Source organism: Dendrobium catenatum, unplaced genomic scaffold, assembly GCF_001605985.2.
Source record: "Dendrobium catenatum unplaced genomic scaffold, ASM160598v2 fragScaff_scaffold_157, whole genome shotgun sequence".
Classification (NCBI taxonomy): Eukaryota; Viridiplantae; Streptophyta; class Magnoliopsida; order Asparagales; family Orchidaceae; genus Dendrobium; species Dendrobium catenatum.
Genome location: NW_021318619.1, coordinates 1,655,752 through 1,673,740, shown reverse-complemented (window position 1 = coordinate 1,673,740; position 17,989 = coordinate 1,655,752). Strand labels below are relative to the sequence as shown.

General features: G+C 38.2%; 1 protein-coding gene across 1 annotated transcript; it reads left to right on the top strand.

The window, feature by feature from the left end:
• The first annotated feature begins 1,013 nt into the window (after positions 1-1,013).
• On the top strand, positions 1,014-17,663 carry LOC110114545 (starch synthase 2, chloroplastic/amyloplastic). The gene is made up of 8 exons (XM_020847462.2): positions 1,014-1,473; positions 10,705-11,176; positions 11,280-11,344; positions 11,489-11,566; positions 11,674-11,784; positions 11,949-11,993; positions 15,869-16,042; positions 16,453-17,663. The coding sequence occupies exons 1-8, from the start codon at positions 1,276-1,278 to the stop codon at positions 17,407-17,409; spliced, it is 2,100 nt and encodes a 699-aa protein (XP_020703121.1). The 5' UTR covers positions 1,014-1,275; the 3' UTR covers positions 17,410-17,663.
• Positions 17,664-17,989: the final 326 nt, after the last annotated feature.

Below are 17,989 nucleotides of genomic sequence, written 5' to 3'. Positions count from 1 at the left end.
TTTTTGCCAAATTTTCGTTGGGTTGCTCATATTAAATCGTTTGCTTGTAAATTATTTATTCAATATTTAAGTACTTTAATGAATTCAAAATAGAGTGATTATAGGTACTTTAATTCACACATCAAGCCGCTCGACTATAAGCATGCAAGATTCAGTGCTTCGTCCTCCAATTAATATCCCAAAAATTTTGACTATCTTTCAACTGCTTGATTTTGACTTATTTGGAATCAGTTCTGATTTCATTTGATGTCGTTGGAATCATCTAATTAATATTCTCAATTTGATTGTAAGTTATTAAAATTGAACCGCGGATGATTTTGTATTTTATTTTGAAAATTTTTAATATAAATATTTCATTAAAATGCACATTTATCAAGTGATTTTTTTAGGCAAATAAATTTCTATTGAAAATTTTTTAATATAAACATATACTATATATGAATATTTATATACACAACTTAATATAAAAATGAGTGATGATGCGAAGTTACTTATATAGTTTCTAGCTCTATATTAATATATTATTATTTAAATATTTTAATAAACACAATAAAATATTATCTAAAACAAAATACAACATAAAGGCATAGAGCTAAAGTCACACGAAGAAAGATCCATAAAACAATATATTAATTTTTAAAAATATTTTACACATTATATATATATTTACAGAATATTAAATATCACAAATTATTCATTATGTAATAATATATAACAAAATTCAGAATAATATAAAATCTAAACATTTTTTATTTTTCTCTTAAAAAAACAGTAAAACACTGCGGAGAGGCTGCTGCCACCCGAAGCGTCCGGAATTCAGGAAAAACAAAAGTAGGCGAATCTCAAAGGAAAAAAAAAAAGAGTATTTTTACATCGATTATTATTAATTTAAATTATACTATTCTAGGTAAATGCAGACCACACAATGTCTCCACGTTTTCTTCATGGACCACTAAAACAATTACATTTTTTCTCGGGGAAATATGAGGGCTTAAAAAAAAAAGCATTTTTGTACAGAGACGAGGAAACCTCGCATATCATCTGGCACACACTAATCAATAGCCACGACAGCAAATCCAAATCTGAGCTACTCCATTGTGTGCGTTGTCCCTCATCTCCCTCTCCATGGACACACTTCTTCAAAAGCTCCAACTTTGCTCATTGGCTGTTTCTCCAATCTCGAACTCTTCCTCTTTTTCTCTAACGTTCCACATTTCTCCTTGTGGGTTAGTTTAACTCATCGCTTGAGATCCTTGACGTCATCTAGTGAGGGAAATGGCGTCTTTGGGGACTCTCTCTTTGGTTTTGGACGTCTACCCGTTGTACAAAGCCGAGCAGAGGATCTCATATTTTAGCGGGGGCGTCCTGAAAGTTAGGTCTTTGAAAGCTGAAAATCGTCAGTTCTCGGTCAGCTGCGGTGCGGGTGAGGAGGGTTTTGAGGTTTCGTCACTGCAAAGGAAGCTTGTTCAGAAGGTGTTTTTATTTGTTTTTTGTGGTGCGATTCTATTGTTTTGTCATTAATCTCTTTGGGGGATATTGGTTTCAGTTGATTCAAGTTGGAATCTGGTTTCTTGGGAACCTTTCGTTGTGGTTTGGCTTGGGAATTTGAAGCTAGCTTTGTACTAGGAAGCCTTACCTTTGACCTTGAGCTCCTTTTTAGTTTAATTTATCTAATAATCATTTATTCTCATTTCTTTTGAATGCCTTCCATTTCCAGGCTATTTAGCAATAGTTTTTCCTTCCATTGGGGTCAGTGACACATAGCTTAGGTTATGAATCTTTTCTGTATATGCATTAAGTTAGAAAATTTGAGCGGGGAAGGGGTACATATTTTACTTTTGGGGCGAAGGTAGTCTGTGTTACCTGATTGCTCCAGAAATGTGGGTATAACGCAGTCCGGAGACCGGCATCAGCCAACTTTTTTGCTCATCATACATAGACAAAGTGTGACTGTGAGCACAAATAGAATTGATCAACAAGGATTTGTGGCAAATACTAATATGCACTTGTTTTCTGTCTCTTTTGAAATTTGGCGTTCTTCAAGAACCATAGGACTGCTTATGCATGCTGAGGATTCTATAGGGGTATTAATGGGAAAAGAAAATGAAAATAAAAGAAAGATTGGGAAAGCAATTCATTTATGGAGGTGATCAAGTTTGTTATTGCAATTCTACTAAGATATGGACAATTGGCGAAAATGATTGCATATCATATGGATGTTAATTAAGGATTCCATTATATTACCTCTACTAAGCTTTATGTCTTTATGCTGGTGTGTATAGAAGATATTTTTTGTTAGTTGTCATCATTATCGTGGTTGGGCTTATTCCAACTATTCATGGTTGGCTTTGTGGTTCCTCATTTCCATTCATTCCTATTGGGCACCACGTGAGGCCAATTTTTAATATCTAGTTCTATTATGTTCGTGTGGGCTCCGAAAATTCGGCCCCGGCCTCCCCCCCGCACGACGCAAATTTGATTGTTTTTTTTTAGGCGAGGGAGTTTTAATGTAGTAAGTTCCGGGGTAAATTTTGGAAGGCAGATGGGTTTGTAGATAAGACACTACCCAGAGTTTTCGCCCTCATTTTGCGAGGACTTTATGATCTGAGTTCTGGTTTCCTATAGGCGCAAGCCCCTATAGTTAATTACCCCTCCCGATCACGAGAGAGAACTTTCAATTAAGGCTAGTCATCAATCTGATACGTAGAGAATACATGTTATATGGCATATAGTAGTAGCAATGGGCATAGGAATTTGAAAAGTTTGGATTTGAGAATTGAAAAGTTGGGTTTTTGGATTTGGAATTTGGGTTGGAAGATTTGATATTTAAATAGAAATTGCACCATCTTGCACTTAAAGCGGATGGTGGGGGAATGAATGATGGACCCGATCAAGATCCCATGATTCCGTCGTCCCGGGCCATCATGGTCCCTGGTCTACTTAGTCAGAGGAGGTAGTCGACCCAACCTGACAGAAGGATCCTTGTCGGCAGCCATGAGTTGCTTCGTCCAAGGGGACCTTGTAGACTAGGGGTGAATATTTGTCTGAGGGGACAAATTTGAATCAACCTTAGCTAGCAGAGGGCTTTGTGCCCTATCGATCATATCCTATTGATTCATATCCCAAGGATTTGATGCCACTAAGGAACATATTGGCTCTGGCCATAACTGGTATTTCATGGCGCCATTTGGCTGCAAAATCACTCGGTTCAGAGGGCCCCGGGTCATAACCGTTTATCCTGCGGTGCCATTTGACGGCAAAACTGCCGGTTAGATGACACGTACCACGTCCTTACTGGCAGGAGATTATTTAAGAAATGATCCTAGTGATATTTTTGACTGGGCATTTGACTCTTTGTGAGCTGAAGTAGTTTTTGATTTGTCCACCCCGAAAAACTGTTGCGGAGGATGGATGGATTTTGCTTTAAGTGTTAATGGATGATTTTGAATTTAAATATCTTGGCATTTGAGATTTGTTGGGTTTTGGACTTCGTAGAGTTTGGATTTTATGTGAATTTTTGAGAGACATTTAAAAATATTTTTGAATCCCTCCGGTTGAGATTAGCATTCAACACGGCCATCATCAGGATGTTTGGGGTCATTTTCATTTATTGATTGAACCTTGTCGACCCTATCAACTTGCTGATAGAGGATCGGGTTTCGTAGGCTTCATGCCTTTGTTTATGAATTTTCTTTGATAAAGACTTTGAAGGCCTGATATGAATGTACAAAATAAATATTCCGGTCAATTTCATGACCACATATTTATCTGATGATTCGAACCCTGTCTACTCTTATTTATCTGCCTAGGAGGATCGGGTTTCGTAGATTTCATGCCTTTGTTTGGTGAATTCTTTTGATTTTAGGCCTTGAAGGTCTAATATGAATGTATTAAAACAAATACACAGGTTCCCACAACTGTGTACTTATTTGAAGGTTCGAACCTTGCCGACTTCTATTGATCCGTATAGAAGGATCAGGTTCGAACTAGAATTTACTTATTGACCTTGTAACATCCCCAGGTGTCACATGTATACCAATAACACGCTTGCCGGGGCCCATGCGGGTGATTTTTATATACCCTTTAGTGTACTTATGTGTATACAATTTATGGTGCACGTGCAGGAGTATTTTATCATATTTTGGTTGTGCGGATAATTGTCATTTGAATGCATAACATTTCATTTGAGAGTCTATAGACGCCTTCTGTCTGCTAGTACGAGTGTTACAGATCCGATGGCGGTGCGTTGTAGATTGTAGATGCCTTATGTCTGCTTGTATAAGTATTGCAGATCCGGTGGCGTTGCGTTTTGATGTTGACTGCCCCTTTCTCATTCACCGGGGAAGGTTTTTTCTGGAATTTGAAGTCAGAGATCGTTGCTTTGAAAAGAATTAATTTCAGGGTCTTTAGTGTAGTGTAGTAGATTTATTTCTGATATTTGTAGATGCAAGCATTATTTTCTTCTTAAATATAGGGTTGAAAGAAACTTTAGAACAGCAGGAAGTTTAATTCTAATTTGTTCAAACTTCTTTTCCGATTCTGCTAGGGGTTGTACTTTTTCATACATCGAGTTTCCTTTATACCCGTCGTACTTGAAGATCTTGATCACCACTGTCGTAGGTGATATCTGTATTTATGTTCACAGTGATTCTATGTACTTACAATACATTGTTGTTATCCACAAGTATCTATTTGCAGGGAATTGTTGAATCCACTACGAGCTCCTAGAGATGTTCGTAGAATATTCGTTGTTGTTGCATCATATCCACCTTTCACCAATCTCAGGTGGGTCGATGATTGCACTTGCTTATAGGGGTGAGTCTTCCGCTGCCAAATGACGGGTTTGCCTTCTTCAATCAATAGACATTTGTTTGTAAGGAGATTTACACTTTATTGTTGTCACTTCACATTCGTAGACATTTGCACTTAGTCTGCTAATCAACTACCTTCTAGTTGCAAGGGACATGTGTATTTGTCTTCGATCGGATGATTGTTGACACTGGCGGGCATTTACATTCGTTGTAAGCTTCATTGAACACATCCGTGAAAGGTGTTGTAGTTTGATTGGCATCGAGCGTGAGAGGGAAATGATGCTCAAACCAGGCTCAAGTTCAAGTCCTTTCAGGACCAATTTAAATCAGGTTCATAAGCTTAATGTGCAAGCTCAGTTTTATGTCCCCTGTAGTCCGACTCAAGTTCTCACATGAGTTCGAATTGCTCAAGTCATTAATGTTCAATTTGAGTCCAGGATGCAAGTCCAAGTATAAGTCCTCTGCAGTCTAAGTCTTGTTCAATTTTAGTGTCTTCCACACTTAGTATATTTGAATTTGAGCCCGAGTGTATGTTCAAATGACTGTTCAAAGTTTTCTGGAGTTTTTGCAGGTACAATTTTATGTTCAGATTGACTTGAATTTGGTTCCAACTTTGATTTTATTTTATTTGGTTCAGGCCTTTATTAATCATTTGAGTTTTGTTTAGGTCCCCTGCTCGTGTTCAATCAAGTTCAAAGGTCCACAAATATGAGTCAACTGTTGTCCATTTGAGTCTCAATGCTTGTTCTTTTGAGTTCAAACATGTCCGAGTGTGATCGTACATTCACCCGAAATTTCTGCAGCCCCCCGGCGTCTCCCCCGTTTAGGGGAAAACTATGAGAAAACTGGGCCTTTCCCACCACGCGCAACAAAGGCGTGCATGGTAGGTGCCCTCTTGCAAGGACACCACGGTCGTGTAAAGTCTTTGTCCCCACCATGCGCAACAAAGGCGTGCATGCGGTCTTCGGTACCTGTTGCAAGAGAAGAAAGCAGTTGTTTCCCCGCAGGTATAGAGCCGCATACGGGTACTTAAAGGTTGTCCTGACCACACTAATAAAAGCGTGTACCAGGCTTACCTGGTATCGTTGTGTGCGTAGCACCGGGTTCCCTCCTATCACGCTTAACAAAGACGTGCATAGGTGGTTAGCCGGCTCGGCACACACACAGAGGACAGGACTTTGGGGGCCGAAAGGTTGCTCGCCTACCCCGTCATAGGTGTCGCACCGTGTTTCCTCCTACCATGCTCAACAAAGACGTGCGTAGGTGGTTCGCCGGCTCAACACGCTTGTCGAGGTAAGAGGGCAAGGGGTCGCTCGCTTATCTCGTCGTAGGTATCGCACCGGGTTTCCTCCTACCACGCTCAATAAAGGCATGCATAGGTGGTCCGCCGGCTCGACACGCTTGTCGAGGCAAGAGAGGGAAAGAAGCATTTTTTATTATTTTTACTTAATTAATTAATTATAATTGAAAAATAATTAAATATAATTAAACATATTTAATTACGGGTTCCCGTTCTTACTTCATGTCAAAATGTTGTAACTTTTGATCCATCGGAAGGGAACATCGGACGATCGAGCGAAGCCGAACGGCGACACAGGAGGCGGCGAGCTCCCCTTGTTCCGTCCAACCAGAGTGTCTTAACTTTCGATCCGTTAGGTAGGAGGCGGCGTCGGAGGAACAACGCCGGAGGAGGAACGAAGTCGAATGTCCACGGAGGAGTTGAAGGAGCAGCGGAAGGCAGAAAGTTAACTTCACAATTGGCGAGCTCATGTTCCTTGCTTCCGGTCAAGATGTCGTAACTTCTGATCTCACAAGAAGAAGAGAGCGAGAGCGGGAGTGACAGCAGCGCTCGGGAGAGGAGAGATCGGGTGTGAGTGAATGCGAGGAAAAGAAGAGGCCGAAGGCCTCGTTCCTTCGGTAATTTAACGACGCAAGTGGCGGATGCGACGTCGAGTCGTGCGAGCCTTACACGAAGATCGTGGGAAGAGCAACGACGACGTGCGAAGGGCAGAGCAGGTATGAGATTTTATTTTGATTTGATTTTTTTTTAATCTGTACAGGTCGACAAATGCCCTCAACAAATGTGGTACGCGCTTGAAGCGAGCCATGTTTATTGCATGCTGATTGACCATGTGGATCTCTAGATATTTGTTCTAGATGTCACACAAGGGTTATCTTTTAGCAGATCTTCAAAACTTGTTTGGATGTCACACTACTTTCTTTTAGTGGATTTTCAAAAGTTTATTTGAATGTCACACTATTCTTTCCTTCTTCACGGCTCTTTTAGATGTATGCATAGACGGCTGATGTATTGTCTTTGTAGGTTGACACTAGCGGATAACATCGCCACCATTTGCTTTCTTTAGTCACCAGAATCACTTTAGCTTATAGCTCTTATGTATATGTTCAATAGTATTCTATCATCTGGTTGTATCTTGATGAAAATTTAAATATTTATTTGGGGATCTTGGTACGCAGCGCAATGTCGACCCAAATAAATATTTAAAATGCTCATAATCTTTAGAGATATTTGTAGATATCATTCAGGGTGCTCATTCTACAGCTTTTGCTTGAGTCCTGAGATTTTGATTCCTTTTGTCCTGTCCTTTATGCTGCAGACATTGCTGAAGGGTTATCGGATTTGTCTTTACTGACTTGTCAGAAGATTTGTATGCCTTCTGCCCACTGCTTCTAGCTTTGGCGGGCTTGTTGAAGGGGTAGATGCCGGTGACCTAAACCCTTTAAGTTTATACTAGGTCGGTGGCAAGAAGTCATCTGTCCAGAGCTTTGTGCATAGCGGACTTGTTGATGACGAAATCCACTTAGTTCAGCCATAGTCTTTTCACGAACTTTGGGATAATTTTCTTCTGTTATTTGCTTTGTACTTTGACGGACTTGAAGAAAAGTTGTTTCGATTCTCGCTTTGTGCTTGAAGGATTTGTTTAAAGATTTCCAGGTTCTTGATTCAGTTGATAGTACCGAACGCGGGTAGTATCTTGATCCTTAACCACTTGAGGAGACTTTAATCTGAGTCACTTGAGTTCATTAGATCGGGAGAGCTAGGATTTGACAGCTCTTTATCCTCTGGTTGCTGAGATAGGGGTTCCTCTACTACGGCCTTTCTTATAGCTTGTTGAGTAGATGGAGCTGCCAGCGATTTGGCCATATTTGAGCTTGTTGGATCCGACCTCTTACACCCATTCAGGCTTCAAACTTGAGCTATGGGAATTGCGCTTTCCAATGCTGATTTTACTGAAGTTAGTAGATTTGGAGTCATCCTTTGTGGTTGAAGATTTTGGAGCCTACGAACATTCGATGGTTGTTCGAGACTCATCATTCCACTGGAACTTTGATTATCCAATCATTTAGGAGAACTTGGTAGACTACGATCACTTGAACTTGTCGAGTCAAATTTGCCTTTGTACTTTCTACAGTCCCTACTAACGGGTTAACGAAGTGGGGGTTTCGCTACTACGGCCTTTCTTATGGCTTGTTGAGTAGATGGAGCTGCCAGCGATCCGGTGGGCTTGTTGGATCCGACTTTTTACACCCATTAGAACCTTAAGCTCAGGCTGTCGAAAGACTTCGAGCTTTTTCGGTTCAATTTTGTAGGAGTGTGTAGCCACAAAAGTCTCTTTCTTGACTTTTGAGTCTTGGTTTGTTGGAGAAGGTGGTGTCTCTAAATTTCGAAAGATCACCTGCATAGGCTTTGAAAAATAAGTATTTGTATTCTTTAGCACAAAAGAACAATTGAATTGATAATTTTAAATATTTATTCGGGGATCTCGGCATGCAGCGCGATGTCGACCCGAATAAATATTTAAAATGCCCCCTGTCTCGCAGGGACATTTCAGAATAGAATAGAATTGAATTCTTGAGATTTTAAATATTTGTTTGGGGATCTCGGCATGCAGCGCGATGTCGACCCGAACAAATATTTAAAATGCCCCCAATCTGATGGGGGATTTTGAAATACATTCTCATAATACAGGAGAATTTCAAAATATGAAATGTATATGCTAAATCATATATGAAAATGTATAGCATATTAAACATAACATTTCTCTAGGCAATTTCATGCATAGTATTTCTTCAGGTATCAGCCATTGGTCAGCGGCATGGGCCTTTGACCATTCAGATCGATGAGTTGATAGGCTTCTCCTTGAAATACCTTCTCGATGACGAAAGCTCCTTCTTAGTTGGATATGAATTTACCACCGATTTTTCTATGTGGGATGATTGACCTTCTCTGCAGCAGGACCAATTCCCCTTTTTTTCCCCTTCTTGAAATGATCGAGGACGCACCATTCGATCAAAAGATTTTGTCATTCTTGCTCGATAGATCTCTAGGTTCTGCTAAGCTTGCAACCTGAGTTTATCGAGTGCATCAAGCTCCTCCATTCTTAGGCGAGCATTTTGTTCTTGAGTAATCTCATTCTGGATGGCAACTCGAAGAGATGGGAGTTCAACTTCTAGTGGCAACACTGCTTCAACTCCAAACACTAGAGAGTAAGGAGTGGCTTTGGTTGGCGTTTTATAGGTTATACGATACGCCCATAACGCTTCTGCTATCTTTGTATGCCACTCTATTTTGTTCTTGGTAAGGATCTTCTTCAATAATTTCATCAGCATCTTGTTGAAGACTTCTGCCAGTCCATTTGCTCTGGGATAGTATATAGAGGAATACCGCCAAGTTATTTTGTGCCGATCAACGAACTTGTAATCTGCCTCTACTTTTCTTAACATAAGTCAAATCTAATACCTCTACTCTCCTAACCGAGTCATTGGAAGGCCTCCGTTTTATGTGACCAAACCATTTTAGGCGACTTTCTCTAATATTATCTTCTACTAGAGCTACTCCAACCTTTTCACGTATATGCTCATTTCGTATCCTATCTCTAAGGGTAAAGCCACTCATCCACCTGACCTTTATTCTTAAAAATAAGAATTAACACACTCATTCTCCACTCATCTGGCATCTTTTTAGTCTTCAAAATAGTATTAAAAAGTTTAGTAAGCCAAGAAATCCCTTCATCTCCTAAGCATTTCCACACCTCTATTGGAATATCATCAGGTCCAACAGCTTTTCCACCCTTCATTCTGAACTTTTTTATGAGTATTGCAACATGCTCATTATTTCTTAATGTAAAGAATTTACATGCAGAAGATGGACTTATACAATGCCAATACCATGATAGTATCTTGGATGGTGAACTTTTTTATTTGTGATTTCTAATAGTGTAAACTAATATTTATTGGCTCTCTAAAATATAGTTCAGAACGACACTTGGGGGCGTTAGTGGAGAATGATAATGCCTATGTTGCAGGAAAGAAATAAACAGGGAAACAGTGCTGTTTTATACAGTGAATGTCTTTTGTTGGAACCGTTTGATTATGATATATTTTGGTATTTTTCATTGACAGTTTGTAGCGGTAATTGACATCATTGATAGGTAGTAATAAAATTATCTTGCAATCATACCATTACATGGCATTCTATGCATGTAAGATTTTCTGAGTTTGGCTGAGTGTCAGTTTCTCTTGCCTTTAATGTATCATTATAATTGCCATTGTATTCATGTTGTGTCAGTACCTATTCACTAGAAAGGTAGATATGAATGGAGCTTAGTATATCTGTCTATAGCATCATATGAAATGGCTTTTATTTTCAACTCCTCTCTGCATAAGATGACACTGGGACAAGCATTTCTAAAACTTTTGAAAGTTACTTGAAGTTTCATATTGAGGCCTTGAATATTACTTTTGCCATAGATTGATTCATTAAAAAACATCTTAGTTTCAAGTAGTTCTGTCACATATAGCTAGATTGTTTTTAATTCCATCACAATGCTAAAATTATGAATTGACTGACATTGTGGTGACTGGTTTTTAGAGCTTTCCGCAAATTGCTGAAGAAGGGGAAGCTGGCTCTTCTATTAGCTCGGTGCAGCAAGAACTTTTTGACATTCATTCCAGCTTCAACGTGCATATAGATGCAACAGAAGCCAAACCATCAGAAATTCCATTTCTTGGTGCCTCTAGAAACTTTCGTGATAAATCAAATGAACTTGATGGTGGGTTACCAGATGGAAAGGCTTCTGTAGGAGATATTGGATTACTCAAACAGGCCAATTTGACCCCCAAATCTGTAGCACCACCTCAGGAATCTAAGCTACAAGTTAGTGAAAAGTATGAGACAGAAGATGTAAAATTGGAGGACCTGATAGAACCACATGCCATTAGTTTAGGTTTTGGGAATGATTTAGCCCCAGAGGAAGATAACAAGCCTTCTCTTCCTTTGGCTGGGGTCAATGTCATGAATATCCTATTTGTAGCTGCAGAATGTGGTCCTTGGTCCAAAACAGGTGAGGAAATTTCACAATCATTTTCATTGGCGTCTCATCCAATTTGTGTTTACATATCTGTATCACTGTGCGCTCATCAATTATTCATTTTTATATATCATAGGAGGGCTTGGAGATGTTGCTGGAGCTTTGCCAAAGGCTTTAGCTAGGCGAGGCCATCGGGTGATGGTACTGTGTTTTCCTCAGTTGGGATGAAAATGAGATTATTATGATATTAAGTGCATAAACTGGACCAATTTGATCCATCTGAAACATAAACTAAATGAATATTGTTGGCAACAATTCACATATATTTATGATTTTACATTTTAGGTTGTGGTACCAATGTATGGTGACTATCCTGAACCAGAAAACACAGGAGTGCGCAAAAGGTATAAGGTTGATGGACAGGTAAGAACTTTAATCTGAATGAAGTAGATGCAGATTGCAAGAGATTATTCCTGCAGCGTAGCAGACTATGGTGTAGTTTATCTGTTGCTGCAAAATGTGTGACACAGGATATTGAAGTATCCTATTACCATGCCTACATTGATGGGGTAGATTTTGTATTTCTTGAGTGTTCGCTGTTTAGGCACTGTCAGCATAACATATATGGTGGAGATAGGCTGGTAAGCTGTTGAACTCTTTGTATATACTGACCTGTATCGAACTTTGCAAGAATGAGCCTTTTCATTGAGATTTATTCTGTTCATCATTATCAGGCTTCTCACTTTGACCAAAACTTTGTTACTTGGGTAGTCATTTTATAACTTTCCACTCTCCTCACGTGCAGGAGATACTGAAACGGATGATTTTGTTTTGTAAAGCAGCTGTAGAGGTAATCTTGCATGTTTTGTTTGTTCAATATATCTAATTTATTTCATGCAAGATGAAAGCTCTGCGCATACTTTCATGATTCTTCTCATTTAATATCTGTATATAGAAATAAAAATTCATGAAATGTTTTTCTTGCCCTTGCGGTCTCAAATCTACTTTATACATAATATCCATAAATCATGTTGAGCTTATTATTTAATTGTAACTTCTCACTTAGGCTTTGTTTGGGATAGCTTTTTCATTGCTTTCTAAAACAGTTTTTTAGTACAAAATGAATCCATGATTTGTCAAATGATGAGTAATCAAATACAAACAAGCAAATATGGAACTTGTGATAAATAAAGAGCCTTAGACTTTGCTCACTTACAAGTAATAATCAGATGAAAATATAATGCCATGCTTGCAATTATTAATACAATTTTTTTAATCAATATCAAGAGGTTACATGTTAACTAAGATAGAAGCATCAATGAGCAAACAAAGACTCATTGCATACAACCAGTGATAATTGCATCGTCTATGAGCAAGAGCAATAGGCATATCAATGGTAACACAATCACTAAAATATGCATGAATTGTAGCGAGAAATATGTAGTGATATGCTCATAAGCAAAATGGGGAGAAGAGGCGATGAATGCAATGCAACATCCATGAATAAAGATGATTGATACACCTGCATATGACTAGTGTCTCCTAATTGTAATCACCAATGATTCAACTTCAAGGGACACATCAATTCTCCTAGTTTCTCTAGAAGTGATAATGTTAGATGTATCGCAGATATGACAATTATCCTACCAACACATCTAAGGAAACCATAACAACACCTTGCAATGAACATCAAGATGCAGATGTATATACAATACGTCTTATGTAGTCAAAGGCTATCTACAAGGCTATCTACAGTACATGTATGCGAGGCACCAACGAGTTGTTACAACACTCTCGTATTCAACAAATCATACAATGACAGTCGAATATACCGACCCTCATGCAGGCAAAGACAACATGTCCGCAACATATTCAAAGTACCTATCAGTCGTTGTAGCAAAGACACTATAAAACTTTCACAACCAACGATTATCTAACATCAGTTGAATACATCGGCTCCCTACAAGCAAGAGTAGATGATGCATAGCAAAGTGCAAATATCTACGATGTTGTAGGATACCTGTCATAAGCACTACATGCTATATGCAAGCAAACACTGGATAATATGCAGCAGATAAAAGCTCCTACGGGCCGCTATAGAAGACCTGTTGTGTACTCAACACGTCACCGGTAGGCAAATATAGAAGGGCAATGACAAACACAACATATAAGAACCTCTACAAGCTACCTTAGAAAATACGTCAAATAGCAAAAAATGCCCCCACACATACACTATAATATGTATACAGACAAACACAAAGAAATGCATATGCAATCATACACCCGCATGAGCCTTGACGAGCGTGTTATGGGTACACACGTGACATCTATAGATGCCGTGCGGTTCAAATAATGAAGCTAAGCTTGAGCTCGATCCTTCTATGCAAGTAGATAGGAGTCAACATGACTTGAGCTATTGAACAAATATACGGTCAAGGTGTCGATCGAGATATCTATTTTAAATATGTTTATATTAGGCCTTCAATGTATGTCAACTAATGTGGATTCAAATTTATCCCCTTAGATAAATACTCCCCTCATGTCTACAAGGTACCCTTGGACGAAGCAACCCATAGTTTCCGACAAGGATTCTTCTATCAGGCTGGGTTGACTATCTCCTTTGACTAAGTAGACAAGGAATCATGAAGGTTTTGGACGACGAAATCATGGGATCTTGACCAGGTCCATCATCCATTCCCCCACCATCCACTTTAAGTGCAAAGATGGTGAAATTTTTAATTTTAAATATCAAACTTCCAAACACCTAAACTCGTGTTGCTACTATATGCCAGTTATACATATCTTTACATATTTGATTGACGACTAGCCTTAATCGAAAGTTCTCTCTCGTTATCGGTTGGGGTAATTAACTTTAAGGGCTTGCACCTATAGGAAATCAGAACTCAAATCATAAAGTCCTCGCAAAATGAGGGAAAAATCTTTGGGTGTGTCTTATCTAAAGTCCCAATTTGCCTTCTGAAAATTTACCTCGAAACTTAATCCGTTAAAACTTTCCCAAAAGAGAGGGGAGGCTGGGGCATGAATCTTCGAAGCCCACAATCCTCATCTATCTCAATTGGAAGCTGAGTAATATCTCTTTTTAAAAGAACCATCATTTAGCTGATTTATACTCTTTCGTTAATAAACTCTTGGCTAGTTGGAGGTTCAATAGTTAGCATCTCCCTTAAGATCCTCTGAGAAAAAAAATTGACATTAATTAAACTTGCACAATTTATTAAGCTAGTTTTTTCTATTTTTTATTTTTTTTTATTTTTACCATCTCTTCTGATTTCAACTTCAATTAGAGAGAGAGAAAGCAATAATTGTTTGGAACATCTTTTTTAATATTCGCAAGAGAGAAACAGTGTTGATCAACTAAAAGACTTTGAAGAGGCAGCGAGTTCTGGATCTTGCTTTTTGACTTCATCTCTTTTGTTTTCACCCACTTTTTTTTTCTTCTTAGAAGTTCTATCTTTCATTCATTTGCCAAATAGGCTTGAAATGATATCATCTTCGAAAATGTTTATTTTATCCTTAGTAACTTCTATCTTTTACAAGGATAGGTGATCGCAGGGTGAAAAGAAAGTAAGCGATGTAGAAGAAGCATTTGAATGACAAATGATATCTCATATTTATAAGCTAAGTACTGATGATATGGACGAAAGGTCAATATCAGTAGTAAACATCAAATTGATTGACCAAGATTCAACATTAAAATAAACTTTTATGAAGGTTTTATAATTATATATATATATATATATATATATATATATATTCTTTTTTAGTAAATTTTCAAAAATATTTTCGAATCAGGGAACTAAATACACATCCAAATAGAAAAGAGGGTTCAAGTCAAGTCAGCTAGTTAAAGCTAAATCAAGCAGGTTGAAGCCATGTTAATTCATTATATTTGGTCTCAGCCCAAAAGAGACTTGCTAGTCTATAAGAGAATTTTCCTCGAGAAAGCAACTATGATCTAATAACTCTTCTTAGTTAAAAGAGTATTGACCAATTAGTTAGCCCGAGCAACTACTAGTTATGAAGTCATCCGTCGCGACTACTCAAGGAAAGATGACTTTCCAAGACACCATTGATCGGCTAGTCGACTATTTTACTATCAATACACGCTAAGCCAGCAACATCAAAGGAACTCGTCGGAAAACTTCATCAAGTTAGAGATTTTGATCAAAATATACAACTATTATATATTTTTTTCTTATTTTTTATATAGTCATATATATAGCTTATTTTATAATGCTCAAATCCCAACTCAAATCTATAAATATGGGATCAAGAGGTGAGCTTAAGTTGTATAATTTTATGCAATTTTCCTTTAAGATGTTATATCCTGTACTCAAGTTTATTTTATATAAATCTCATAGCTTTTTTTTTTCTTAAGTATTCTTCTTTCTTTCTCCATTTCTATATAATCTTTTTCACTCAATATTCTTAATATATTTGGGTGTGTTTCATGCACATTTATGGATTCAACAATAACGATATGGAAAAGAAAGTTGTGAAAAAATTATCTCTAATACACGCTAAAGTTGCATCCTTCCATATGTCCGATGTTTCAATGTTACATATCAAGACAGGATTATGGTTCTAAGAATCATTAGAAGTTATATTTCTATGTGCTTTAGAGCTTCAGAAAATGTTTTAATTAAGTTTTCTTGAACTTGATCTTATATGCTGCTTAAGATGGATAATTTTCATGTTTTTTAGGTTCCCTGGCATGTTCCATGTGGAGGTGTCTGTTATGGAGATGGAAATCTAGTTTTTATTGCTAATGATTGGCACACCGCACTATTACCCGTTTATCTGAAAGCCTATTACCGTGACCATGGAGTGATGAAGTATGCTCGATCTGTTTTGGTCGTACACAACATAGCTCATCAGGTTTGTGTTCTCTATGTTTTAGAGTTTTTGTGTGATCCAACATATGTCTATTTGTTATTTAAAAAAAAACAAAAATATTTTTAAAAATAGAAGTGAAAACAAAAAACAATAACAAAAAAAAAAAAAGGTCCTAAACAGGTCATTCGTATTTTGTTGGATTTACTAATTTCGATTCAATTTATTACCCCCTTTCAGTTCCTTCAAGCCAACGAAGCCCAAATGTTTTTCTTAACTTTTAGATGACTTTAGCCATGTTTGATAACGCATCTTCCTTATAGTTTCATAGGAATAATGTCATATTGTCTGAAGCCTTTTACATTCCATACATATATGGCAATAACTGAGTTTTATCCTCCAAGATCTTAATAGGTATTATTTTCAGAGTTTCTAACAGTAAATTATGTAATCAGGGTCGCGGTCCTGTGGAAAACTTTTTCCATGTGGATCTTCCAGAACAGTACCTGGACCTTTTCAAGCTCTATGATCCAGTTGGTGGTGATCACTTCAACATATTTGCAGCTGGCCTGAAAACCGCTGACCGGGTGGTTACCGTCAGCCATGGCTATGCATGGGAGCTGAAGACCTCTGAAGGTGGCTGGGGCCTCCATGAGATCATCAACCACAATGACTGGAAATTTCGAGGTATCGTGAATGGGATCGACACCAACGATTGGAACCCGAAGTTCGACGTTTACCTCCAATCCGATGGTTACACCAACTACTCCCTCAAAACACTTAAAACCGGCAAACCCAAATGCAAGGCTGCCTTGCAGAAAGAATTAAGTCTACCTCTCCGCCCCAAGGTTCCAGTCATTGCTTTCATTGGGAGATTGGATCATCAGAAAGGAGTGGACCTCATAGGAGATGCTATGCCATGGATTGCTAGTCAAGATGTGCAGCTAATCATGCTAGGATCAGGAAGACCAGACCTTGAAGACATGTTGAGAAGGTTTCAGGAACAGTACCATGACAAGGTGAGAGGATGGGTTGGTTTTTCTGTGAAAATGGCGCACCGAATCACTGCAGGGGCTGACATTCTACTCATGCCATCGAGATTCGAGCCTTGTGGACTGAACCAGCTCTATGCGATGACCTATGGAACTGTTCCAGTGGTGCATGCCGTGGGAGGATTGAGGGATACTGTCACTCAGTATGATCCTTTTAAGGAAACTGGGCATGGATGGACCTTCGATAGAGCTGAGGCTGGGAAGCTCACAAATGCACTGGGTAATTGTTTGAATACTTACTGGAACTATGAAAGTAGCTGGGAGGGTCTTCAGATGCGAGGAATGACGCAGGATCTCAGCTGGGACAATGCTGCTAAGATTTATGAGGAAGTTCTTGTGGCTGCCAAGTATCAATGGTGAGTTTCAGACCGTTCTTTCTTAAGCTGATGAACAGAGATGCTGTATTTTTTGTATGTTATTGCAGCTTTTCTGAAAGCAGTTTCTTGTTCCATTAGATATTAGATAGAGCAGGAATTTATGCTGTATATTGTATGATAAGTTGTATTAAGTTCAGTGATCCTGCTGGCTTCCTGCTAAAACGTCTTCTTACAACTTCTTTGTGTTTTTTATTATTTGGTATGAAGGGATAACCAATAAATTGAAGAGCGAACCAATGGAATAGTGTTCGTGATTTATTTTTATTTTTACTGTTAACAAGTTTTAAGTAGGATTCATAAAGGAATAACAAGTAAATATTATTTTCTATTTGCTTAATTGCTTCAAATTAATTCAATTTAAATTTGTTTAATACTCTTAATTTGAGTTAGTATAAAAAATGAAAACATCTTGATTGCAATTTTATTTTGAGTTATTCGGAGCAGCTGCATCCAACAACTACCAAACCCAATAACAGCTCTTTCAGTCACTCTCCACGCCTTCTATACACTGAATCCAGCACCAAACTCCACTTATAAAATCCAAATAGCAGCCTTTTCTATTT

Excerpts from the sequence above, each read along its gene's own strand:
- LOC110114545 (XM_020847462.2), top strand. The coding sequence starts at position 1,276 with ATGGCGTCTTTGGGGACTCTCTCTTTGGTTTTGGACGTCTACCCGTTG. Across the intron at positions 11,177-11,279 it reads TGGTCCTTGGTCCAAAACAG|GAGGGCTTGGAGATGTTGCT; the intron begins GTGAGGAAATTT and ends TATATATCATAG. Across the intron at positions 16,043-16,452 it reads TACACAACATAGCTCATCAG|GGTCGCGGTCCTGTGGAAAA; the intron begins GTTTGTGTTCTC and ends TTATGTAATCAG.